The sequence below is a fragment of the Sturnus vulgaris genome, chromosome 4 (assembly GCF_052056855.1).
Source record: "Sturnus vulgaris isolate bStuVul1 chromosome 4, bStuVul1.hap1, whole genome shotgun sequence".
Classification (NCBI taxonomy): Eukaryota; Metazoa; Chordata; class Aves; order Passeriformes; family Sturnidae; genus Sturnus; species Sturnus vulgaris.
Window position 1 is genome coordinate 61,089,500 of NC_142246.1, and position 27,618 is coordinate 61,117,117.

Below are 27,618 nucleotides of genomic sequence, written 5' to 3' on the forward strand. Positions count from 1 at the left end.
CAGCTGAGCGACATGGACTAGTCCTACTGGGCACTATAACTGGAAAATAAACAAAAGATAAACAGGACCCTTGCATCTGCTCTCTACCTCCTTCCCTCAGTCGTGCTCACAAGGAAGAACTACATTCCATCATATATAATTTATACTTAGACCAAGTAATCCTTATAACCACCTTCTTCAGAGATCACTAGAAAATTTTCTTCAAAACACTAATTCCTGTCTCTGAGTTTACTGCAAATATGAAAGGGATGAATTTAAAGAACAGACACAGAGTATGAATTATAGACAACATTAGACAAATGAAAAACTTCCTGGTTTATTCCTTTTTTCTTCATAATTCTTTAGAACAGATTGCTTGTGGATGCTGTGGAAAATCAATTGTCAGTTTTTTCTAAGAACAGACAATACAAACTTCTCTTGGAAATTACAAAAACACTTTGTATTGTTGCTCCTAGGGCTGGAGAAGATGACTTCCCAAAGTCCTTTCCACTACAATTTTTCTATGATCCTGTGCTTATTGTCCTGGCTCATTAAATTCCACCGTTCTGGAAAAGACTGGAGATGATGCTGCCAAGGTGATTTGGGCATCTTCAAATTAACCCCACAGGCTTTGGCACTGAGAAACACAAAGATTGCCAACTGCTCTCTGCTTTTTCCCTAGCTTGTCTCTGATCCTTCTAACTGGCATCTAGTCAAAGTAAGACTGAGCTTGTACACTTCTGTGCTGAAAGGAACCAAAGTCCCAGAGTTTACAGAGACAAATGTTAGAACCAGATTATTTAAAATAGCAGATCACACCTATATGGAAAATAAATGTAGGTTTGATTGTCATATCCAAGTATTTCTAAGTAAAGAAAATCTGTCTCCATGTCTTATCATATTCAACTTCTATGTCGGAGGCCCTTGCATCTTCACAAGTGGTCAAGATCCCAAATCTCTCCATCAGAAGACAATTATTTCCCCATTCCAGAATTTATTGAGATCAAATCGCTTTTTAACAGTGCCATTAACATACATCAAAAGAAGCCTGGGGAGTATACCCTAAGAAGGTGACTGAGAGGTGCTTTATTATACTGGGAAGCAAATGAGATGAGTTAACATTGATGATAATTTAACTAATAAGCTTAAAATATTACAATACAAATGGAAAGAAGCAACAAAGTAGCAGTTTGTTGTTATTTGACTTCCAACTTCAAAATATGCAAAACTGTTGTTGTGTCAGCCTTACTGACTCCACTAAGCTTTCACTGTTCTTACTCAGATATAGACAGGCTGTTAAATGGTGAGAGACAGTAGGTTAAGTTATTCCACGTACCCAAAGTCTGACTCGAGGGTTCAAGGCTCAGCCTGGCAAGATAACAGCATGTTCTATGATTATGCAGGTAAGAAGCTCTTGAACAAACAGCATCTGAAGAAATGCTATGCTGAAAATGCCACAGTATCACTACGACAATGAATAGCACCAATAGTGATGGCTGCCTCTTTCAGCAAATATCAAATGTCACAGCATGCAATTTATCTGCATCCAAAAAATGTTTTCAAACTTGCACTGTAAGGAATCTTAGTTCCTGAATTGATACTCACTTCTCTCTGGAATTAAAGGGATGGAGAGATGTCATGTCTTGTATTGGAACCTCCTTTTAGCAGTTCCAAAAGACTGACACTGATGTCTTCAGTCCAGCCAAGGAGGAGAGTAAGTGTCCTGCTGTTTTGATTCTGTGGTATAAAAACTGATATCAAGAAAGAATTATACTGCAGTTTGCACAGCATTACTTTATGCTGCAGGTTGTGCATGGTACTACCAATTCCAGATGGCTCAGGGAACAAGGGATTTAATTTGAAAGAGAAATATTTCAAGAATCTAAACGCAGAACTTAAATACAAGGTTCTAATGATTGAAATGCAAGGCCTGGATCTACTGCACAAGGTAGTATTGTGGACCAAACTGTAAATGTTAAGATGATGCCTAAAAATCTTAGGAAGACCTAATTAAAAGAAATTAAAAAGTAGCCTGAGGAAATGTAGCCTACAGAACTAAATATAAATAAAAAGCAGCTGTAAATACGAGATGTATTGTCGTAGGCACATGTGTGTATATTTTGTAGGTATAACTGAAGAATGGAGTTCAAAATACACTTAAAAATCTATACACCTGGGTGCAAACCCTCTAAATCTCTTATTCAAATGAGAAAAAAAAAATCCACTCTGAAAATAAACTCTTATTGCTGCTTCAATACAAGGTTAAAATGGATCCATTGCTGACTTCATCCATTTGCCAATTGTTGACAGCTGTCAATACAGGGATTTGATTTCTTCATCCAAGCAACAAACATTACATTCGTATCTTCAGAGAAAGATCTTGACTGTGAGCTGCAGTTTCACTGCCCCAACTCAATTACTGCATTCTTGAACTGCGATGTATTCATTTGTGGGCAGTGGGGCAGCCAGTGGGAGGGTATTGATTGGAGTATAATGTCATGTGTAGCAGCGAGAGTAAGATGAAAAGTGTTTTCTGCTTAATGGGTTGGTATTAAGTAGGTGGGAATGGCTTCTAATTAGGCAACAATTGCTGTGTTTCTCAGTTTCCCTCCCTTCCCTCCTCCTGTCGGTCACCAGCTGCCAATCTCTCTCTCCTTTTCCTTTTTTGTGTGGAGTTCATTGCTCACTGCAGTGAAAGCCTTTGTTTAAAAAAGAGGGCTCCCAGGGTCTCATCTGCCAGGGTACAGCTTGCTGCCTGCGATGAGTAGCAACTGTCAGTTTATTTTATCTCAACCTTTTCATCATTCTGCTGAAACTGGTCGAGTGAAACCACCTGAGAGACCTGAGGATTCAGTACCTACAAGTCATTAGCCAGGACTGCTCAGTCTCTCCCCACACAGCAAGTCAACTGAACACTGCTTAAAATATAGTCCACTTTAACCCCATATTTTCCTACGACGTATTAGGACTCCTCCTGCATCTTTCACATTTTAGTTGCATGATCATTCCTTAAATATACAACTATGATTAGTGAGTAACATATTTTTCAGCATTTTCCAGCAAAAATATTCTTTAGAAATACAAAATATAACATACTAAAACCCAGTTATTAGAACAGCCTCAGTCAGAACCTCCTTCTTATTTAGGTTATGTTCTCCAGCACGAATATCATACCTAGCAATTCCCCCAATTATTTGAACCTTTGCTCGTCTTGAAGTTTTTGATAATGCAATATCAAGGGGCAAAATCTACTTACAGTTACCGTTTTGCCACTCTCCTCAATACAGTAAGATTTTATGGGCATAAGAAAAGCAGTATTTGGTCCACAATTTTTAACATATATGCAACATTTTCCTCTCTTTGCCATACAGTTTCTCTCAGTGTAGGTATACACGTATATGTTCATGTAGTCCACATGCACATGCATCTTCCAAATGGCTAATGGATTGCAGTATAATCATTAAAAACTTATCAAAGTATGTGAGAGAAAGAAATATTTTATTTTGAACTGAAACAAAATGAATTGTATCTAAATCAAATTCTGTGTCATTAGCCTGAGCTGTCTGTTTTTGGTAACCACAGTTAAATTGTTGCAGTCATTAGACCCTTTTAATACAGCAACTGCAGTATTATTTTTCCTTGTGAGAACAATGAGCCTTTTCAAGACCCATAAGAGATGACAAGAACAGAAATCCAGTTATCCTTCAATATATCAGCTGATTTCTTAATGTTTGAAATCGGCAGTGTTTCATCTCAATTCTCTTCTTGCTGCAGCATAAGTGCACATACTTGTATGAGTATCAACAAAATTTAATTTAATTTGGTTTAATACTATTCTCAGAACTGAGCTAAAGGTACCAGTGAGAACAAGCTCACTCTTGAATAATTGCACATTTCAAGGCACTGTTTGGCACATTGAAAGGTTCTGGAGTCAAAGAACTTGGCTCTGTAATACCCTGAAGTGACGTTTTCCAGCAGGAGCCTGAAGTGTGAGGTAAACAGAGGGCTGCAAGTGCTGCAGCCAGGACAAGCAGTCAGTGGATATTGTACAGCACGTGTCCCTTTCCCCTCCTGGCTCCTACCAGATGCTTTTCCTTGACACCTTGGGTATGGGCTGAAGTTCCTATTCCTCAGATTCCTTGGGTACACAACATGAGCTGAGCAAGACTACTCTAGAGCACAGGCATCCTCCATTTCTCAGGTTCAGTTTTCTATCAGCAAAGAGTGAAATGCACGGTGCTAACAGATGCCCAGCTGGGATGCACAGACACAGTCAGGCAGCTCTGTGTCTCTATTCCTGTAACCTATAAATACCAGACAGTGAAATCTACCTTCACAAGAAAAACAGGGCTCGAGTATCAGCTTTCACAGACATTGGCATTAGCAGATGAATAAACATAAGGTCTACTTATGAGGGGTATTGGGCACTTGCAGTTCCCATTTCAAAAACTGCTGTGGAAAATTAATTCCCCACAGGAGCTGACACCAGCTATGTTATGTTTGACTAATATCCGTAGCAGATCAACATCCCCAAAATTAAAAAATATGCCAGAATTTTAAGAAAAAAGAACTATATTAAATCACTATAGCAAAAATGGAAAAAATATGAAAAAACCTTTGAATAAGAACAATTTCAAATCAGCCTCTCCATATCAATTACTCTATCAGGCACTTATTAATGTCAATATTGTAGGAAAGTAGCTCCATGTTCAAAATTATGTACCTGTATGACACACCATGAAAAATGCAGAATAATTACTTGACTCTATGGCAAGACCTGTATGAGGCCTTCCATGAGACTATTCTGTATTATAGATAATATTGAATGCTTAACTGAGGAACAAGTGGACGAGCCTGGAGGCATGGTCATCTACTTAAGCATGCATTTGGATCTTCAAGCTAATTAATCACCCAGTTGTGTAAACTTAGCCAATCCATTCCCACAGGTGATTAAGATCTATTTAAAGGCCATTTTGATACTTCACAATTTTCTATTAACCAACTTGTCAAGAAGCTCAATAGGAAGTGTGATTCTTTCCACTTCATTCTCTGATCACAATGTAATAAAAACACAGAGCATGAAGAACAGTGCGAAAATACTGAAAAAACTCTCAAAACCCTCCTATAGATTCTATGACAAACACAAAAGATACACCTAAGAAGATGTAAGTTGAGATGGCAGCTACTGGGTCTAGAGCTAACTGACTTACACTGCTTAAACATTGGCATAAACATGCATAAAATTGGAATTTGGAATGAAGGTGTAGGGCAAAAAAGGAGAAAGAATAATTTGCAGTAAAAAAGTGAAGAACAGGCAAGCAAACACAAAGGAACAGCAAGGAATGAAGAGAAACAAAAAAAAATAATAAATATTTCAAAAACAGTTAAAAAAATCACAAAATATCTCTGGTGATTACAGAAAAGAATAAAAAGAATTGGATTTTTGGGCAAAAGAAATATGATTTCATAAATACATAAAATTGTGGAAGTACAACACTTCACTTTTCAAAATAGATTGGCTTATTCTAAATGTAAATAATTTAAATCTTGACTATCTTCAGACCACAGAGTCTTAATAAAAACTGCAATTTGTTACTTATAAGAGGAACATAAAAGGATGTATCTAGGCAGGGAAAAGGATCTCAGAAAAAAAAATCTCTCAAAGATGCAGAAAAGAAAGCTGGCTTGGGAAACCCAGGAGAAGGAAGGTGTTTGATACACTGCCTGTGACTCCTGAGATGACCTAAGGGTTCTGTTACAGAATACAGGCATTGAACACAGCTTCTTTGTCTTGGCTTTGATTTTCTGTGGCCAGAGATTGTTGGGGAGCTTTGGGTAAGGAAGGGTTTGCAGCACAGAGCTGTTTTCATGCTGGCCTGAGGTCTAGACTGGTTGGCACGTCTGCAAGACAGCACCAATAAAAGATTCTTTACGAAGCCTAAATGACAACAACCATCTCAATATTAAACAAACCCACACAAGTCTGATCTCTGGCTCTTCATGAGGATCCCTTCTCCCTCCTGAGCACAAACCCACTGGATACACCTCTGCTTGTTATGCAGCAAAGGAAAGGAAAGGATGGGCTCGTGGAGAAGCCCTAGGGCCACTTGAGAAGTTTTCTAACTGCCTGTTCCTACTTTGGCCCTGCCACCATTAGGGCACTGCCAGAGCACAGCTCCTGCCAGCTGTTTCCTTCTGTGACTCTTCATCAAATCTGCAGTCAAACCTAAAACTCCTAGGTGCCTCAAATCAAGGATTTCTCCAGAAGTGGCCTAACAGGGCTGGGCAAGAGATTCAATTCATTTTGCACCATTCTAAAAAATCAAGCAGGACTAAACTTCTGCCCTGAGAATTTTCACTTTTTAAATTGGAAAGGAACTCCACTTATGTAGAAATACTGACAGTACACTGCACAAAACTATGTTAGTTCAGTGCATAAAGCTACACTAAAGGGTCTGACAATATACTGCAGTTTGAACATCACTTCCAACTTTTTTTTTCCACAAGAAAGAACAATTCACCTTATTTAGGAAACCATTTTCTGCTGATCTAGGGAGCTTGTCTGAGAAAACACAGCTGGATGCCAACAATATTTAGCACAGGATGTGTCTAAAGGAAATATGTGGCAAGATTTAAATGGTTCCATAAGAAACATCAGATGGCAAAAAGCCTAGATAAGATCCGAATTCTCCTCTGGGTAGAATGTTTTTATATAACTACTGATGACAAGAACACTCACAATCACAGTCAGTGTGATAGTGATTTTTTTGAACTATAACACCTCTTAGTCACAAAAAAACTGCCAGCTATCAGCAATGACTATGAAGAAACTTCTAACACAATAATCCATGTTTAAAGATGAAAATGTTCCATGAACCCTCCTTTTATAGTACAGGCAATCCACACACCTAACCTAGATCCGATCCTGTCTAGCAATTCCAATTATTTACGTTGATATTTACAAGAAATCACAGTAAGACTGGATATTGCATTTGTACAAAGGATGAGAACACTAAATGTCAGCACTGCCCTCTTTTCAGACAAACTTCAGCCATCAACAGAAAACAGAACAAGCTACTGCACTCCTGGTAAAACTGACAGAGATGTGTATACCATGTTCTCAGGCTCTTCACCAAGAATCTGGTGCATCCAGCCCCTGACCACAATGTGCTGAAAAACCTCCCTGTCACCCTCAGTTCTTCTCTTCACACTTGATTCTTTCTGCAGTCTGAGCAGTAATCACTCTCACTTGCTAAAAATATCAGTGAATCTCTAAGCACACTTAACATATACTTAAAGAACAAATCCTAACTAATAACAAATAACATATATGATTCATATAAACTGATTTTCAGAAACACACCTGTTCCATGCCATCATCTATACGCAAGGATGGTCTATTTCAACACTGAGTTAAGACTGCATTAAGACTTAATTAAGAATATTTTAAGAGTGTATCTACTATTAATATAAAAAACAACTGATATTTTTAAAAGGTAAAGGTGAGGTAAAATTTAAAAAGTGATGAGAGCTAGGTGATGCGAATAAAGAAGATGCAGCACAAGTTTACCAAATTTTAAAGAAAAGAAGACAGAATCACCTCTCAAATTTTGTTTTCCTAATAATTTTCCTAAATGTATATACTTCAGAATTTTTAGCCAATGTATTTTTCCTGAAGGCAGAAAATTATTTGCTTTGAGAAACCCCATGAAAAGGTGCAGAAGCCATCCTGTCATTTTCATTAGGGGACTGAAGCATTTGAACTACTTTCAAAACAGGCTTATTAAGAAGTAAGCCTTTGTGCCTCTGGCACAGGGACAGTCTTGGAGTCTGTACTTGGTCACACACCTCCTTTATATTATAATTTATATATTATTTATAATTTAAAGTCATAGTTCTTATTTACCAGTGTGAACAATAATGCCTATAATTATATACACACTATATATAATCAACAATAGTGTGTATAATTCCCTTCATGTTCAGCTGCATTTTCTGAGAAACCCCAAAATGTCTCTAAAATCCTTTCAGTTTCTCCCTATCTCCAGAGTATCACACAGTGCACAGATTTCTGAGAGGGAGGAGGTAACATTAGAAGTTTTCCTGGAATTAGAGTATTTAGACAAAAGAGACAGTAAAAAAGAGCAGTTTATCACATTATGATATAGCCTGTTCTACTGTTGGACACGATTCCCAAAATGGCCCATAAATTACACAGCTCTGGTAAGTTACAGTAGAGAAATGTCAACTGAATTTGTGTAGCATAATCCTTGATCTCATATCTCACTTCTGACTCTCCCACCCTTTATGGATAATCCTTTTATTAATGAATGGCAAAGTTACACACATGTTCAATTTAAAATGCACCTGGGTCAGATTGCTGTTTTCCAAAACATTAGAAATTTTGTGCTAGCCGCGTCTTTTACAGAAAAATTACTATGAAACATCTTAAAGAGCTTTCAAAAACGTTAATCAGTAGGATGAAAATGTAATTTTTTATAAACACAAAAGGACAGTCACACTCTGGAATGTACTATTCCTTACATCCATGAGAGGAGGCTGGAGAGAGAATGTTGAGGGACTACATATTTGGGAGTAAGCACAAAAGCTCATTGGATTGTATTTTCCAAGCTATAGGTTTAGCTGGTGCATGCATTTTAAATTATATTGAAGGCTGCTCAGGTGTGGAAATACTAGAAATAGTCCTGGTCATGCTGAAGTTGATGGTACCAGATAATTCCATTGATCATAAGACTTCAGAATTTATGACAATATGCAGTATTTAAAGCTATCATAAAAAATCTCCAACAAAATAAACCCAGGAAATCTATGGTAAAATGTGTCAATTTTGCTAAGTTCTCCAAAGTCAAGGAATATAAATCTAAATTGTAGTCAAAAGTTCCAGAAAGCAACTGAAGACTTTGTCGGATGAGGAAAACAATGCATTTTAAGTCTGCTCTTAAAAGTGTTCAGATGATTTCAAGCGTTCAAGGGCTCCTGCTGAAGCACAGCCCTGCCAGACGCAAAAAACGGGACTGAGAGTTGCCAGACTCACAGAAAACAATTTCTGGTCATCATTTCATGTAATCAACATGCAAAATCTGATTCAAAATTTTCCTGCCTTCAGCACCTTTAATTATTCTTCTTTCCTCTAGAAGGCGGCAAGTCAGGTGATTATTTATTGAAAGACCTGTGAAGTGTTTTCTCATCAATGTTAGGCTGTAGGCTCATTTTTAGGATTTTATGTGGAGTCACAATGCTTTTTGCCTACTGATTCTGCTGATAATGTTTTTTATCCATTTTACTAATCATAAAAAGAACAATAAAACCATATTTGTTGTTGCAGGGGCATCTCACAATGATATAAATAACTCTCTTGTAGTGAAGCCAGGTGACTGAGTCAAAGGCAGCAGACAGAAACACATTCTCCTCTGCATTTTTAAACATTGCTTTTTGACAATCCCATCCCTTTTGCCCATGACAACTCTGGTGCATCTATTTTATTAATAAATGCTGAGGTAAATTGAGTAATTAATGGTTCTTCCTGCCTGGTTATTGAAATGATTGATTAAGAAAATAAGCCTTGGTTGAAAGACATAAGGTAATATGGCAGTACTTGAATTTAAATGTAATTGTTCCCCCACTAGCTTAAGTATTTCTTTTGCCTAAGAATACACACAGAAAAATTTTGACACAGAAAAATTTTTCAGTCAGAAGACTTAGAATAAAAACTTACTGCCTTTCTTCTCTCTTTCATTAAATTTCCCTGTGGATTAAGAATTACCATTGTATCTTGTCTTTCTCTGTTCTAGCCTCAAAAAGACTGAGAAAAATCTAGTAGGCTATCAACACTGAGCTGTTTGAAAGAGCTAGAAATACTGCTCTATTATCACAGCAGGAATTTCCTAAGTGATGAGTTCATCATAGGATGCAGACATTCTCCTGGAAGGTAGAATAAAGGCTGTACCTGAAACTCAAAGCCAGCAAATCCTAATCTTGAATTGGTGCCAGGTCATGTTTTGCCAGACAAAGATATTAAAAATGTAATGCCAGTACTAACGAGAGATTTGGCACACGAAACATGAGGAATGTTACAGATTGTGCTGACAGTGTGACACTATGTTTTCCTGGATGTAATCTGGGTATCATGAGAGTAAGCTTGGAGCACTAATGAGAAGAATGATATTGAACTGGAAGAGCTGCTAAATATGCAGTAGCCACAGGGTTCCTGGAGTGAACTGGAACTGAAATGAAAACTGCAATACTGAAAGTAACAGAGGGTAAACTAGGCAGATATACAGAAGGAAGAGAATCTCAGCAGGCAAAACTTGTTTGTGGTACCATGCTTGCCAGGACATAAAGGGCTTTTCTAATCATACTCTGTTTATCCCTGAAGTACTGTTAAAGAGGAGCAGCATTCTCAAGCTTAAAGGGGCACATATAATTTCAGGATAAAAATGAGTTTCACAACTGACTGGAAAAAGCCATGTATAAAAGTTGAACAGAAAACCCCTTTAGGTGCAAGAATTAATATTCATACTGGAAATACAAAGTTCATTCTATGTCTTTGAGATTCCTGTGGGATTTTTTTTTGTTTGTTTGTTTTTCTGTTGCCATTGTTGATTTTTGTTTGCCTCCCATTTGTATGAGCTATAGTTAGTGATCCTTATACAAAATGTATATAAAATTCTTTTATTAATTCTCTTTTTGACCCTCTCTGTTGGCATTCTCAGCATTTGCACTAAGGTCTAGACAGGAGACATGCACCCAAATAACTCTGACAGTCAACAAAATCTGTCAGTGTGCTAGATGTTCACTTATTGAGACACAAATCACAAATATAGATATGTATAGCCGTTGAAGAAGTGTTACCATCACTAGAACTTTAAACAGAATGCTATCTAATTTATCTCTTCAGCCTCCAGATGAATGCCCTTCTTCCATAATTCTCAGTAGCTCCCAGCGCTGCCTCCAGTATCCTGGCTCCTGTTCAACTGCTAATATCTTCAATTACCACTTATTTTATACACAAAATTCACCACTGAAGTTATACTTAATTTTTCACTTCTATGAAAGGGTGAGATACACAAGAAAGCAGCATCCAGGCAGTTCTTTGTTTTTAGGACTAGGATAATTGAGGGAATAACAAAGTAACCCTGAAGCTCCATATTATGACTGCCCCAGTTGTCCTTTATTTCCACTGTACTCCAGATTCACACTCTTTACAGGAATGCAGGGCAGGAAGTTTTAAGGTAGAGTAGACTTATACCTCCCCCTTCCTCAGTACAATACAGTTTACTACTATCAGTACTTTGAGATAATTTATAATTCAGCTTGTCTTGTATTAATGTATTTTACAAGGGAAAAAGAGCAAAGAAAATTTAACCCATGAAGAAAGAGGTCTACTCCACACAAAGTCCTCCTCTGCTCTTTCTGAGATAAGGAAACACAGTAAAGAAAGTAGACTTACTTTTATTTTTTCCCTTTCTCTGTAATGTCAAGTACAAGGATACCAAAAAAAAAGCAGCGTGTTTTTCTGGATTCAGAACTATGTCAAGCAGAAATTACTTCTCACTTTTAGTAACAGGGATTTTATTTTTGGATGCACTTGAAAAGTGGACTGCAAATGGAGATTATCATTATTTTCTTTAAAGAGTAAAACAATTGTGTTTTGACTAAAACATGTAACTGTGATGTTCTGGCAAACAGCACTGAAAAAATGAAAGTCACCATCCAGAAAAACCACTACTATCCATTTCTCCCTGTTATATTGTATTTTAACTTGTTTAATTCAGCCTTTAAAACAAGCACACAAAGGAGCAAAGCCCAACCTCCATTCCGTACAAGGATTAAACCCGGGAAATAATTTAATAAAACTCTACAAGAAAAACGACTTAAGTGTTGAGGACAATGCAGCACTAATGTGTTTCATAAGCACTGCCTTACCGGCTGGAAGAGGGTCAGTGCACATGTCACTTCTGTTTTGCTTCCATGCCAGCAGGCACTGCAGGCTGAGGGGATCTGCTGCTGCTGCTACGTGGCTGTTGAACGCCACCATCAGCTGGTGAGCCTTGGCAATGCCACAGTAACTCTCTGTTTCGGCCACCAAGGACAAATCCTTCAAAGCTTTCGCTGCCTCAGAGGCCTGGCTGAAATATTCCAGAGCTTCATTATAGTTCCCCTTGTAAAGAAGACAAAAAAAAAAAAAGAAAATAATTTTAAAACTACTTGTAGTCACCTATATTTTACCTTGACATTAGAGCTTGCTCCTCTGACACCTCAGAGATGTGGCAGCCCACAGAGTGACTCATGGCAGGGCATTAAGCAAATCACTCTCTCTTGCTGTTTTCTAACCTCTAAAATCCAGATAACACTGCTCATATCTTTGAATTGAATCGTTTTTTGGTTATCTCTGTAGCATTTTGAGCATAAAAATCCAACTATATCAAATAAATCCTAAAAATGGAAAAAGAAGAGGATAATGAAGTGATAGACTTAATTACAGAAAAGAACAGAAATTAAAATTTACTCATTTATGGGAGAAGAAAGGAATATGCAAAAGCCCAGGGATATTCCTAATCACAGAAAAGGAAACAGTAGGAGAAATGTAGCCCAACTGTTGGTTAATAGAAAACTCAAGTAATTTATTTCTATCCGGCCATTGGTGTGGAATTCTGCTGCCCTGATGCAGAAACTTCCTGACTGAAAACGTTTTCTGAGCTGTTCTATCCATTCACTGTCCCCTTGATTTAGCAAGATTGAAATTCCATTCTGCACAGAGCCTGAGAGGAGAGACTCCAACTGGTACCTGTTTCACTTGATAACACTTCTTGGGATGAAAATTCCTGTAACTGCTAAAATGGGCTTATAATTAAAAAAGGAAAAAAAAGAGTAATAGAAAGTCTGCTGGTCTTTTAGCTTTGTTTAATACAGCAGAAGAACAGAATTAGGCCTATGAGGACACAGCAATGAATAAAGAATGGTAACCTGTAATATAATGAAAAGCAGAAACACCTACTTATAAGAACTACAGCAGGTTAAGTGATGCAATTAGCGAGAGGAATGGAGCAAATCAGACCAAGAAACTTGGAAAAGGTGAAATGAGAAATCACAGAGTGTATAATGCAAACTTCAGAAAGCACATATTAAGTAAGCAACCTGCTTAACAAACTGGGGGAAATGAGACCTAATAGTCCTGCATAACACACACCCAGGCATTTTAGGAAACAAGAAACATCTGGGTAAAACAATCGTGATTAGAAAGCAAACTGTGTGTACAGCATTAAAGACAGTGCTGGTGAGGGAACAGTGAGATGAGAGAACTGGAAAGATACAACAACAGTATGGACAGAGCAAAGTGAATTTCGTCCAAGTGATTTGTGTTTGGAAGAACAGGAAGAGTTATATCCCTGGTTTACTAGGGATCCCCATGGATAGATCTGGATATAAACAGAGATATCTTTAATTTGATGGACAATACTACTGCAAATTTTATCACTGGGGGATGTACAGAGTTGAATAAAAAGACCCTAATAATGACTTAACTTAGAGAATACTGGTGATGACAGCTGACACCAGCAGGCAGTGATCCAAAAGAGGAAATGTTAATTCACACTCAGTTTTGGTAAACACTGCTGACCTTGCAGAAAAAAAGATATAGGAAACAGGGAATTGCAAACTTTTATTTATGTTTAAACTAACTATTTTATATACACTAATAAGGTTAAGTTACTGCACTTGTGCCCTTCTACACCACTGGTCCAGCTCAAGGCAGAAAATTCTCAACTGAGAAAAAGAATTTAAAGAATAAGCAAATAGACATTAGTTCTTAAAATAACAGTTCTATTGAATTGATTATTAGCAATGGTGGAAGAAGGAATGAAAGAGAAGTAGTGAAACAGAATTTATTTAATTATTTTTCAGATTTGGAGGAGAATAATTCAGCACAGTGCTGTATCAACCTGCTTTCATCTAAGTTTCAGATCCATTTTACAGTTACTTCATCAAGTTGTCAGACCTTAAAACTTAGTTTTCAGTGGGAAAGTCAGCATTTATGCTAGTGACACATGTAAAAACTCTCAGGATAATTTAGAGATTATAAAATAAAAAAATTTCTACTGCTTATAATAATAGATTTTTATTTAGAAATAAAAACAGGACAAACAGGACAGCAATTTTGGTAGTTGGAGTTCCCTGTAAGAGGAACCCAGGAAAAAAAAAAGGGGCATTCAGGCATAGTGGAAGTGAAAAGGGGAAAGTAGTCTGTTCAATATATTACACACAGAACATATGACAAAAAAATATGCAAGAGAAGAATGAAAGGGTATTTCTATCTATGTAGCTAAGATTATAAACAGCCCTTTAGTATGCAATGCAGTATACATTCATGTATAGTGCAATAAAATTTCATTTGCATTAACCAATGACTCTATGGCCATATATGGCCCCAATGGTGATTTGGGTGAAGATTTTTCACAATATACAAAGTTTGTCCTGATCTGAATTTGGAGATTTTTATTCATCTATTTTAGAACAAAACTCTGTATGTTAAATATGACGTGAAATTTTCACCTTTCCCAGAAAATTAAGGCACATTTCATTTAGTCACGCAGGGACTTCTCCTTGGGTAACTCCTACAAGATGCAACACCTGGATCAAATCCTCCTTTGTCACCTTCTAGGCAAAACCAGATTTTACCAAGAAGTAAATCAAGTGGTTTGAGATCATTACAACAAACAGTACTTACTGTTTCATTGTGAACTTTTCCAAGTAGGATATTTGCATCCACCAGGCTTTGGCTTAGATTAGCGCTCTCAGCATCCTTCATAAACTCTCCCAAGTACTTCACAGCCTCATTTGATTTCCCCTGACTGAAGCAAAGGACAGGGACAAAATGAAATATTTACTCAGATGGCTTCTTCAAATGCTGCAGATCTGTCCCCTTGTTCTGAAGCAACTTTACTTTGTGATGACTCATCCATGACTGGATTTTATTTCCAAATGGCCTCCAGCACTACCTGTGCTGAGCCCAATGAGACTACTCCACACAGAATGTCTGAGGGCAAAACTGGATCCTTTCAGCAAAATAGAACAAAACTTACTTTCAGAATATTGTGCCATGTTTTAAGGCCAAGAGTGAAAACACAGGTGGCTGATTTAACAGGGTTTTGGCCCTTCCATTATTTAATTTTTCTTCCTACTGAGCTTCTGATAATATTTTCAATTCAGCTGGAGTTCACATCCTGACAAAACAGGGGAAGGAGGTATGAAGGTGGTTATTTCAGTAAGGCTTTCTGTCATTCAGAGCTGCTCTAGAACCTGGTGGTGCAGCAGCAGCTCCATACAAGTGCTGTATCTCAGTTCTGGGGTGTCAGCCTTTCCCACCTGGCTGGGTGGATCAAAGGTGGCCACAGGGTCACACAGGCAAACCCATAAACTGTGGCTTGCCGGTGCCACCCCCAAATCCCAGTGAGCTCAGAGCAACCTGAGGTCACAGCTGTATCTAACTTGAAAATTGGCTAATGTACTTTGACAACAACATTTGCAGATTTCCTGCCTTTTTTTTTTTTTTTTTTAATAAAGCTAGTCATATTAACAATATAAGACCTCAGCAGTGTGATTGCAAGATATAAGACAGACATCTGAGCTTGCTTGTGAATAAGGCACCGTGCCCTTTTTCCCTTCAAGGCCGGAGTGTTACTCCAGCTGACCTCAATATTAGCCATGAACTTGAGTCACTAATGTAGGAGCATAGCATGCTAAATGTCAAGGCACCAAGCAAGACAGAAAATCCAGCCTTAATTAAGAAATTCATAAAAATAAGAGTTTCTGTAAGTGATAAAGAATTGTGATTTATTTTCTTATCATCTTAAACCACCTTCAAATTATATTCCTGCAGCAAATGATGGCCTGGCATTTATTTACAATACAGTTTTTATTATACACTATATTAGGGATATGTGGTTTCAAACTCTGAATTTTCCTCTTTTATGCTATTGGAGTAATTATAACAGCCTGCCATGAAACAGGAAACACAGCAAAGCTTAGCTGCAAATTTAAAATATTGCAGTGATTATCTGCATGTGACTGAGTGGGCAAGATTACTACAAAAGGATGCTAAATCACTGCAAACTAACATTCTTGACATGCTCAAGTATATGCTACTGTAATGTTTAGTGGTCAACTAGCAGACTTGGATTTACTAAACTTTCTAATTTAAGTATTTTATTACCATGAGGATACGAAACATATTGGACTGTAAACATTTACCAAATGTCAAAAGGCTTCTAAATTTTAGAATTAGAATCACATATTTTTTTAGTCTTTTTTTTTTTCTAAAGAAAAGAAAATCAAATGTTTCCCTACAGATATACAGCGTATGTTTTATATAAGTTAAAGGACAAGGTTAAAGTGCTAGACAAATATTAATTTCAGTTTTTCTAGTTTTCTATATGCAGTGCACAGGTGCAACTTGAAGAGCATATTATATGGTATAATCATTAAATCCATTCAACCAGACCTTTGAGAGTTAAAAACATATATTCTGAGGAAAAGGACTCCTTGGTCCAAGGAATGAGAATGAAACAGTGCAGAATATTTGTGTATCAAGGTGATTCCAGTTTCCAATTGGGAAAACAGGACTGTTAACACCCACATCCCCTGACAACTGTCCAATTATGTATATCACACTTGGCCTACTGTTTGCAGTAGAAGTAATCAATAAAGGATGTGGTTGAGTGAACATAGATTTTGGTTGAACCAATGCATGAAAACTTAATCATTTACTCAGAGTGGAGAAATCAAATAGAGCAGAGATGAAACAGCCACTAAGGGGTTTGTTGATTGTGCCACCAAGTTTGTGGGCTAGAGGCTGAAAGTAATAAAGCAAATGGAATCAGTGACAGGAGAAAATGTAAAAAGGTTTTCTTAATTTCATGAATTAATAGAAATGTTTTGATGTATTTTTGGCCATTTTTTATTTTTCACATCAAAACTTCTGCTCCACAAATAGAAAATATGAAAATTGCTAGGGCATATAACCTCTTTGAGGAAAACAGGAATCAATTTGATACATATCAGAAAGATATTTCTCACTGTAGAACTTCACTTATGCCAGCTAGCAATCAGTTGGTAGAGTTTAACAATTTTTCAAAGGAAATACATTTAAAAGCACTACAGCTTGAGATATTTAAAGTATGCTAGAAGGATTACTGAAACACTTTATCCTGCACAAGACCTGATAACATGATAAACAGGTCTTTCCTACTCAAAGGGCTAATATTATATAGTTCCTTCAAAAATCTACATGTTATTTTATACAGCCATATACTTTCTATCTCCTTAGACATCACATTCCTAAATGCATAAAATGCAATTTCCTAAAGATGTAGTCATTCATGATCCCACAGAACAGTTATGATGACTTCAGCAGAAGAGATTACACATCTACAGCAACTCATTTTCCAGTTTCATGCTAAAATGCCCTATGAGATTTTTACCCCTATTAGACTTTTATGAAAATATGCACCTTTTATAGGATTGCTCATGTGATGGAATTGGATGTATAAATCATGTGTCCACAAGAAGTCATTACCATGGTGGACACTGGAAGAATAAGTCAAGAACATGATGCTATTATGTCAGATTCTTTCCCCTGGAAAATGACATGACTAAATGCACATGATAAAGATTTTCAGTTTCCCATGGTCTCTGGAAACATCTGCAGCAAAGACTTCACAAAATATTCCAAAGCCATAGACAGGTTCTGAGCCATTCAGGAGGGCTCAGGCACTTTCTCCGATCTGTCATGAGGAAATAAGCGCAAATTCTCACAGACATTATGGTTGCAATGCATTGTTTTTGGGAAACAGTCATCTTCTTGTGAAGATGTTATCTATCAAATTTAAAATTATTTACACAAATCTAGCCTAGATCAGGTAACAATACAAGTAAGCGAAAACTGAACAACCTGAATATGGGGATTCTGTCACCAGCAGTAATTATGGGTGCATTTATCCAAAATATTCTGTGTCCAGCTCTGGCATCCTCAGCACAGGATGGATATGGACCTGTCGGGGTGGGTGCAGAGGAGGCCATCAAGATGCTCAGAGGGCTGGAGCACCTCTCCTATGAAGAGAGGCTGAGAGAGCTGGGGTTGTTCAGCTTGGAGAAGTCACCAGGGAGACCTTACAGTATCTAAAGTGAGCTTTTAATAAAGATGGGGACAAATTGCCGAGCAAATGTTGGGCAAGGGGTGGACGTTCTATATTGAAGGATGGTCAGTTTAGGTTAGGTGTATGGGGGAAATATTTTACAATGAGAGTGGTAAAACTCTGGGACAGGTTGTCCAGAGAGGTGGTTGTTGTCTCATCCCTGGAAATATTCAAGGCCAGCCAGGATGGGGCTTGAGTAACTTGAAGATGTCCCTGCTCCCTACAGGGGGGTGGACTAGCTGACCTGTAAAGACCCCTTCCAACCCAAACTATTTTATGATTCTATCATTCTACGATTCACAGGTGCCCAGACTTTTCCACATGTAAGTTTCTCAAACAACTGAAAGTTGCTGAGAACCATCATGATATTTCACAGGGTTGAAGAGTTAATGCCTATCATATACTCAAAGCTCTTCAAAGCAGGTACATATGTAAGGTGTTTAATTTGATAAATGCTCTCACAGCAGAATGGTTTTATAAAATGTACAACAGCCATTTTCCAGAGAAAGGGTTTATGGTTGGATCTTCACCCAGAAGACCCAATCTGTTGTCTAATCTATTCTTCAATAGATTAAATCCTTGATCCTATACATGAGATTGAACTCCTCCTTCACCTGCATTAATCAGATTATTCATTTTCTAGGATAATGCCTTAAATACTAAACTGAGAAATCTTACTGCTCTTAGTATCTGCTCCCACTGCTCCTCATCTACTGTTTTCCTTCTTTTTCAAATTGCAAGCAACAACTGGAAAGCAGTGGGACTGTCCAGGATAGCTAAAGAATGTTCCCAGAAAGTGTGGAATACAGATTCGATGCACTCTGTCTTTTAAGAAAAGAATTGCATTGGCATGGTCTTTCAGATGAAGGGTTTAGCAAATTGACTTCAGAAAGATCTCAAAATCTGCAACTTCTGCATAAATAAATGCATGTGCCTTCATTCCAGAATGCCTAAATCATAGAAAAGAAATTAAGACATGGTTTACCAGGGAATGTTCTCTTGACTATCTTAACCCAGCCTCTACCCAGACTGCTGCTTTTTGAGAATACAAGGAGCTCATGATTGCTTCTGAGAGCTCAGAAAACTTTGTACTCATTGCAAAGCCACTCATTGTAACAGTTGGTGTTTTATCTACAAAGTCTTTCTTGGTTAGGCTTTAAGAGAATGTTAAAATCGGGACCTGGTATTCTTAGTCTGATCTGTGTCTTTCTGAATATCTTTTCCCATGTCCTTATTTAGGATGCTCAGAATACATGTAGACATGAATTATGCATCAGAGAGCTGAAGAGGACTGTGGTTGTGGCTGATCCCTATGTGCTTGGATGAGGCCAAGAGACAAGGGATCTGGCTCAAAGAGGAGAATTTTCTCTGCACACTGAAATAAACCTGGTAACAAGTCCCTCTCCATAAACAATTGCCAAACTCTATCATGCATCATATGCACGGAGGTCTTCAAACATAGGATAAATCAAGAATAAGTTGCAACATTCACTTTAATCTCTTTTTTCCCTATCTCATAATTTCATTCAACTACTTTATGTCAAAATTATTTGCATCTGAGCTAATTCACCTAGAGGAAGATTTTAATGCGAGATGCTGAAACAAAAATATTGAATACAAGCATTGTATTTGCAACAAATTTGTACCTAGTTACACATGCACAAACTGGAAATGCCTCCACAAAAGAAGTGAATGCAATAAATGGAAACTTAAAGTTCAGAAAATATCACACTGAGACACCTACTGAAGTCTGCTGCATTCTTCCAAGTCTTTTCTCTTTCTTAACCTGGAAAATAGGTCTGCATTTCTATTTTCCAGTAAGGTAAGGCCCTACCCACCGCCCCCCCCCCCCCCCCCCCAAGAAAATAACCCAACACTTAAAAAGCCCTCAAAATGTGGAAGAAAAAGGACATGTTATAGTTTACAGGCAAAGAAAAACTAGAACCATACACTTTAAAAAACGTGTAACAGTTTAAAATAACTTTCAATGAAAGGGTCACTTACTGCAAGAAGGGCACTGCTTAAAATTTAAGCAGTCAGTAATGGGAAGCGACAGACCTCTAACAATTTAAGTCTTTCACAGCTGAGTGAATCTGCACTGACAGTCAGACAAGGATGTGCTAACCTACCTTGCCAGGATCTTGGCTACAGCTGCATATGCTCTGCCCAGGCCAGCAGAATCACAAAGGGTTGTGAAGATTTCTACAGAGGTCTTCAAAACCTGTGAAATAGGAAGACAAAATCAGTAAATACCCCAATAGGAATTTCCACTTTTTCTTCCCTTCCCAATTTCTCTGTCCACACAGAACACAAAATTAAAGCTTTCCCACTTCTACAACTGTTCTCTAATTAGCCATAATGGGACTAGGGGTTTGATCCTTATTTATAGTTGTTGAAAACTACTCAATAATTACAAATCAAAAAGATGTAATTTGCAGTTATATCTCTGTATTTTGGCGATTTGCAGAAAACCAAAGAGGTAATCCCTGATTTGCAGTGTAAATTACCTTATCCATAATTTAAAAGATTTTAAGAGCCTGTGCTTTTATGAGTTTCTGATAATCAATAGCTTAAGATGGTGTCCTTCGCATTCATACTGTTTTCGAATGATATGCTGAAATACAACTCAGTATTATTTTTCGTTCTTTAATCTGTCACAACTTATCTTAGTACAATTCAGATGCCCCAAAACTGAATAAATTACAGATTATACATTTAATCTATGTTGACTTAAAGTACTGTAGATAATCCTGCTATTTTTTGGATTAATTATTCACACACAAGAAGTTTGTTAACGTTATCTTGGAATCTACTTTACTATTATGAACCCCCTATAACTGAAGACTTACAGCTGTTGTATAAGAACATATGATTTTAATTTAATTTAACACTGACATCACCTGTATTGCAGAATTTCTCTTTTCATCCTTTTTTTTTTTTTCCAATGGCGATGACAGGAGAGTGCATATAAAATTAAATCATATTCTTTCATCCCTCCTCTTTGTTGCTTGACCCAATCTATTACACACATGAGAAAACAGGAAATCTCCAAAGACTCTCTATGGAAATCCTTTTTGCACATTTCCAAGAAAGGAGTAGTGAATGTCATTTACCAGCTCTGAAGGGGGATGGGAGATGCCCAGGGACATATGACAGTATCCTGCATGCCCTAGGATTCCTATTTATACTGAGGTAAAAGACTGGGCATTTTCTACTAAAAGTGCATCCCCTGTCACTAGCAAAGTGCATGGTTCAGAAGAAGTGTCACCATTTCCATTGCTCTTTCCACCACTCAAATTTCCTAGTTCTTTAAAGAGTTTTACTACATGCAGCAGCATGCCCAGACATAGCTCTTATTCTTTAGCTACACAAGCTCTGTGTGCACCAAAAGTAGCATTTATTAATGTGCACTGCCCTATTTATCATCCCTCAAGTAGTTTCTTAGTAGTCTTCTAATGTTGCATCCTGTCCTTGCAGGTCACTGCCAATTGAGCTATCAATGCATTAGGTGTGACAGAGAGTACAAAGGCACCTCAGTTAGGAAGTTGTCACATCAGTTCAGAACTCTCCCTAAACTGAATATATACATGATACTGTCAGTGCTTGCAGTACATCCTTCTAATAATCCAGGATGGTAGCAGAAACACACAGGTATCTGAGAAATAATTCTTGGTATTGCATTTAACTCAGGAGACCCACAGCGTTTGTTGTAATAATCGTGCCCATATTAGAAAACCATATTAGAGTGTCAGGAGGTGCCACAAATGTTATGTGCTGGACCAAAATAGTTCCTACTTTAAACTGGCCTCTACAATATTAAACTTGGACACAGGGCCTGCAGTCATTACTATCTGGCACAGAACTGTTACTTAGGAATCTAAGGCTTTGGCTACTGTACATTTTTTTTTTTTCTATTAAGATATCAAAAAGCCTGAAAAGCACAGATAAACCCAAGGAAAAATCATACACAGCATAGCTGAAGTAAAACGTTGGTTTGTTGCATTGCTGCAACAGCTGAGAGAAAGAAGGAAGTAAATAAATAAAGCCACTCATTCATATTGATGGAAAGTGCTCATTCTGGTCCCAGGTTACTACTACTCTACACAAATTTCATTCTAAATAATGAGGAAATAACATTAATTAAATCATCTTCATGAAAGAGAGGAAATCTTGATAAATTTCCATAGAAAATGTACTCTTTATGTCTGTATTTCAAATTACTGCTCCAGCTTCAGGTAACACATAGGGACACAGAAAGGGACACACAGGCTTGATGGAAAGGAGCTGTGTAGTGGCCCTGGATGCCACAGCTGCCCAGTATCCATTCATGTGGAAAAGTGAAGAGGGTTCTCCTCTCCTGTGATGTATGCCATTTCAGGATAGAAAATGAGGAACAGCTAGAACTGGTTAAAATCACAGTTAAACATAAGCAATATAGGATTTCACCCAGAGTCTCTTGAAATTACAGCACATTTTAAATTTTAATTTAAAACAAAAAAAATTATAAAGTTTACATGCTGGAAAATCAAGTGGAATCAACACAGTGATGCCTGCCACAATCTGTAAAAAGCCTAAAATCAAAAAGTGGGCATGAAAAATTTCCTGATTATTTTCATGGGATAGGAACAACCAATCCATCTAACTGGCTTCCTGTGGATACCACATAAGAAAAGACATACATGTGGCAGAGTATTGAGTGGGCAGTCATCTATCTATTGAGTGCCAGTCATCTATCAGCTCTAGGAAGTGGGTAAATATTGGGAACACGTACCATTTGGATCTAATGGAATTTACAGGTTCCCAATGAAAGTTTGCCTTTAGACAGAAGCATAGCCAGAAAATGTTTATATATATATGTATGTATATTGGCCATTCAGTGCAGGGGAAAATGACATCCAAGGAAGAAGTGGAATAATTAATAATTAATGCTGAAAACTCCTACATAAATGTGCAGTTTTACTGGATGGGAAAAATTCAGAAAACAAAAGAAAAACCATCTGATTAAGGTAAGATGCTGCTGTGCAGTATTCTATAGCAAATATTGTGTTTGAAAATGTAATCTTGGTAATTTTATTTGTAATTATTCATTAATTCATTTATTCATTAATAAAAACATATAACCATGTGTAAATAGATATTAAATGGGACTATGTCAGAATCTACACTGGTAATGTGTATTAAAACCATTAATATTAATACCAGGTTAGGTATTACACACATTTAGCTAAATTTGCTTCCCAAAAGTTAGACGAAGTTTCCAGAGATTTACAGTTACTGAAGGAGTAAAGTGTCTATTTTTTCCTTTATATTTTGTTTTGTTTATTTTTTTAGAATTAGCCAGGTACAAAGAGTTCTGAGGAAGGAAGCTGTTACAATAGATTTATCTTGATAATGCTAGACTCCATTATAAAATTTCCATATTGTTTCAAAGACAGTTTGATACCCCCAGCAACTAGTGGGAAAAGATTGTTGTATATGAGGTTGAACAGATTAGAATAATGTACAGTTCTTTCTACCTCTATATAAAAAATATAACCTAGATTTAACAACACAGCAATTATAAAAACCACACTGATTCTGGTCACAGATTAGTTTTTGGATCAATGTGACCAAGCACACTGACTATCTCAAAATATTTACTTTTGTGGGTCTGTGGAAACTAGCTTAAAAAAACCCAAATAACATGAAAGTCAAAGTCCAACACAGAAATGAACAGTGGGTTTCAATCACTTTTTCTCCTCTGTGTAGGATGTGGGAAGGTAGAAGTTGAAGGTGGACTTCAACTTCGTCTTCCACATAACAGACCACAGGATAGCTCCTGTGGGAGCATCCATTCACAAAATCAAGTCTCTTTCTGTGTCTTTGTAGATCCGTTGTGTCCACAATTACAGTGTAAAAATAAAGTATTAAGCTCTGCTTAAATCCACAAACTAGAGCCTGTTTGTGGTATGGCTCTCACACTAATTCTCTAGCTAGTGGTGAATTTCACATTCACTTCCTTTTCCAAGAAAAATACTAGTGAGCTCTCAGGCCCAGATTTACGTCTCAGTTCTCTTGGCATTATGCCAGGCTGACCCTCTAGGGCTTATTCCATTAATATAAAACAGATACAGGAGCTCCTCCCCCAGGAACTCCCTCCATCCAAAATCCCACCCTTTATTTTTTATTGTTTTCACACCTGTAATTCCACTATATGTACACAAAACCACACACACACACATACCATTAGCATATGCAGGACTCAGACAAAAGCACAGAGGCTCTGCTGAACACTGATACATCTGGGGATAATGGACAAAAGAGCAAATATTGAAAGTATGAATTTATGTTGAATAAAGAACATCTATCCAACTCAACACAAGATTTATGCTACTACCAGCATTTCACTGTTTTGGTAAAATACATTTCTCTGACAAGCACATGATGAGATAATGTCGATTTATGATATTGTAACTTTAAAAAACACAAAAAACATTGTTCTGCTTTCAGCTTTAGATTTGATATTGTTGCCAAACTTTATTGGAAATACATTTATTTTGATTTCTGCAAATCTAGCTGTGTTTAGCCATTTCACAGCTGGTGAGCAGGAAAGATGCTTCTGCCTCATTTACAGATCTTGAACATGAATCAGACAATCAAGTGGACCATTAGTCAAAGAGATCAGTAGCTAATGATTCCTGACAGGCACTGCAGTGGCAGACTAAGGCCCAGCCTGGCTAGCAGCATCTGACAGTATTTTTCTGAAGCCAACAATAGGTGTTGGTAGACAGACAATGCAGTCGAGTGAGACTATGGGACTCACTACTTCATACCTCTTAAATACTTTCTGAAAAAAACCCACATAGTTCTGATGGTTGCTAAATAATCACTTTGATATAGTCAAGTGAAAATAAGAGACAATAAAATGGTATGCATAGGCACTTTGCAGTTCAATGAACTCTGACCAGTAGCTGCCCCAGAAATGCATATTTAAAAATGACAAAGAAGTGCAGTCTTTATTACCATAATTTGAGTGGTTACACACCTGTGGCCATGCCAAGTAAGATCAAAGAAAAGTTTCACAATACAAATGAACATCTATTCTTATTTTTGTCAAAACAGCATGGGAGAGGTTGGACAGCAAAAGAAAATGGTACTGTTCATGAAATGTATTGATCTCAATGAGCAGAGCTCATTGATCCCAGGAATATTACACACCAGAGTCAACTGAATGGCAGGTCACACCTTGCTCAATGCTAAATGTGTTCAGGCATAATGAGCATCAAAGGCAGAAGCTGCACATATTCCATCTGCATCTCACAGTTCAGGGATACAGAAACTGGGTGCCACACCCAGGAAAGAGGCAGCACTCCCTGATTTGACTGAACTGTTACTTCTCCCTCTTTACTCACAACTAAAATTCACCAACTCAGTCCTCTGGATGTTAACTCCTTGCTCTTAGCCACATCCACTTACACCAGGTATAGCGTTGGATAAATTACCAGAAATCCACAAATGTTGTCAATCTTCTTACACAGACAGAAAGAATTTGGCTGGAATTGGCCAAACTGGTCTGTTCCAGAGCTCCCATTCCAGGGACTTTATTTGGATAATGCATAGCATAAGTACACATACTGGAGCAAGGGGATCAGGGGAAGGAAAGGGAAGTAGAAGAATGCACCCAGAAGTTTGTCCAAGCCAAATCTCAAAGGGGAACACCCTTGTTGAAGACTTTCCAGAGCCAGGACATGGCTATCACTGAGGTGCTGCTTGGCTCCACTCTCCCCGTGGGTAGCTAATCCAGTCCACACTCCTCCTCCCCTGATCTACTGGGCTATCAAGTGCAGTATTTACCCTCATGCTCTACAAACACTCAGCAATTCATGCTTCAGGTTACTTGTGTGTGCATCTGCTTGAAGGATTAAGGGAGGGAAGACAAACATTTCACTCGTTCCTTAACAGTCTATCAAGATCAGACCTAAGGCTCTTTGCCTGTATCAAGTCTTGTCTGCTTCATATAATACTCAGGGCATGCACATTTTGCTTTGATTCTGAATGGATGATATGTAAATACAAGTAACTAATTGAAAAAGTTCCTTTCCCCAGAGTAATTTCAAACTTCTATTGGCTTCCACAAGGTCAGGAGTTCACCCTGTATGCTTCATTTTGCTGCACAGAAAGCTTAAAGAGATGAAATGTACAGATGATTGAATAAATTTTTGTTTCTGCCTTACTGTCCTTAATTCTGGCTTCTGTGCCACCAATAACTATATTAATTCTGATTCTTTCCACAACAACTTTGCAGGAATGAAGTAATAATTTTCTTATTTCTTATACCTCATAAACGGTTTTATTATTCATTCATATTTGAAAAAAATTTAAAAAGTCATCCAGGTCCTTCAGAGCAAAAAACTATGCAAACATCAAATCTAAGTATTTTCATTTACTATTATTGTACAATTTGAAATTTCCACTGCAAAAGACATTGCCCTAGTAAAAGTTATTGCAATCTATATTTAGGACAGGAATGTAATGTTTTCCAAGCCAGCCACTACTGACATATTTCTTCAAAATAAAGCATGGCTTAACAGTCTGGAGTGAAGAAGCTTCATCTGTTACCCTTTAACAGCAATAAAAGAGGAAAAAACAGTTTATGTATCCTTTCCATCCTGACAGATGTGACAATAGCTGGAAACACTGTGCCTGCCAAGAGCTTTTATCAAGTATGTTATAACAACTAGTAATAAGTGTAAATAATAAATGGCTACGATCTTATGGGAAACGGTGGCAATACTAAACAATTTTTGGTGCTTGCTGATGGGAGTCTGCTAGTCCTGGAATTCCCTGGCTTCCCAGTAGAGTTTTGGCCTGACAATAAACAACAGTTTAATACTTTATCTAATCCCAGCCAGGAGGTAAGTTCAACAGCAAGCTTTTGCAGATGTTCACATCCAATAATCTATTCATAATTGATGAAACAGGGAGGTCAGATGTAATGGTTGCTACTATTCCAGCAACAAATAAATGGTTATTGACAAAACAAGGCAGTGTGGCGCTGAGTGCTGAGCAGTGACAAGCATGAAACAGTGCTGAGACAGAAGTAGTGATGTGAATACAGCCCTTCATCTTGAGAATTCCTCTATGTGATGTGTGGCACCAGGGCCACTCTGACACATAAGCAGATGGAGGTGACTTGTAAAGGAAAAGTGAGATTCTGCAAGTACATAAAAGACAAAGGCAGAGCCGGGGGAAGAAACAAGGACAAAAGGCTGGACAGGACTGGAAATTGGGGTAAGTGCAATAATGTGAATTGTTAAGAAATGTTTTTGTATAGCAGCACTGTGATCCAGATGTCTGGACTGCTTTTATCAGATTGTTGTGTCTACATGAACGTACCTGGCTGTCAGATCACTGCAGTCTGCTAAGACAATAGTATCATAATATAAAT

At 37.5% G+C, this 27,618-nt stretch overlaps 1 protein-coding gene across 2 annotated transcripts in view; it reads right to left on the bottom strand.

Moving 5' to 3' along the window:
• TTC29 (tetratricopeptide repeat domain 29) overlaps window positions 1-27,618 on the bottom strand; it is a 114,180-nt gene that overhangs the window by 31,678 nt on the left and 54,884 nt on the right. For both annotated transcript variants that reach the window (XR_015803350.1, XM_088164086.1), the window contains exons 8-10: window positions 20,321-20,412; window positions 14,726-14,849; window positions 11,926-12,160 (exon numbers count right to left, since the gene is read on the bottom strand). Coding sequence is in view for 1 of the 2 variants with exons in the window: in XM_088164086.1 (XP_088020212.1) it covers window positions 11,926-12,160; window positions 14,726-14,849; window positions 20,321-20,412 (451 nt within the window). In the remaining variant the exon portion in view is untranslated. The remainder of the gene's footprint in view (window positions 1-11,925; window positions 12,161-14,725; window positions 14,850-20,320; window positions 20,413-27,618) is intronic.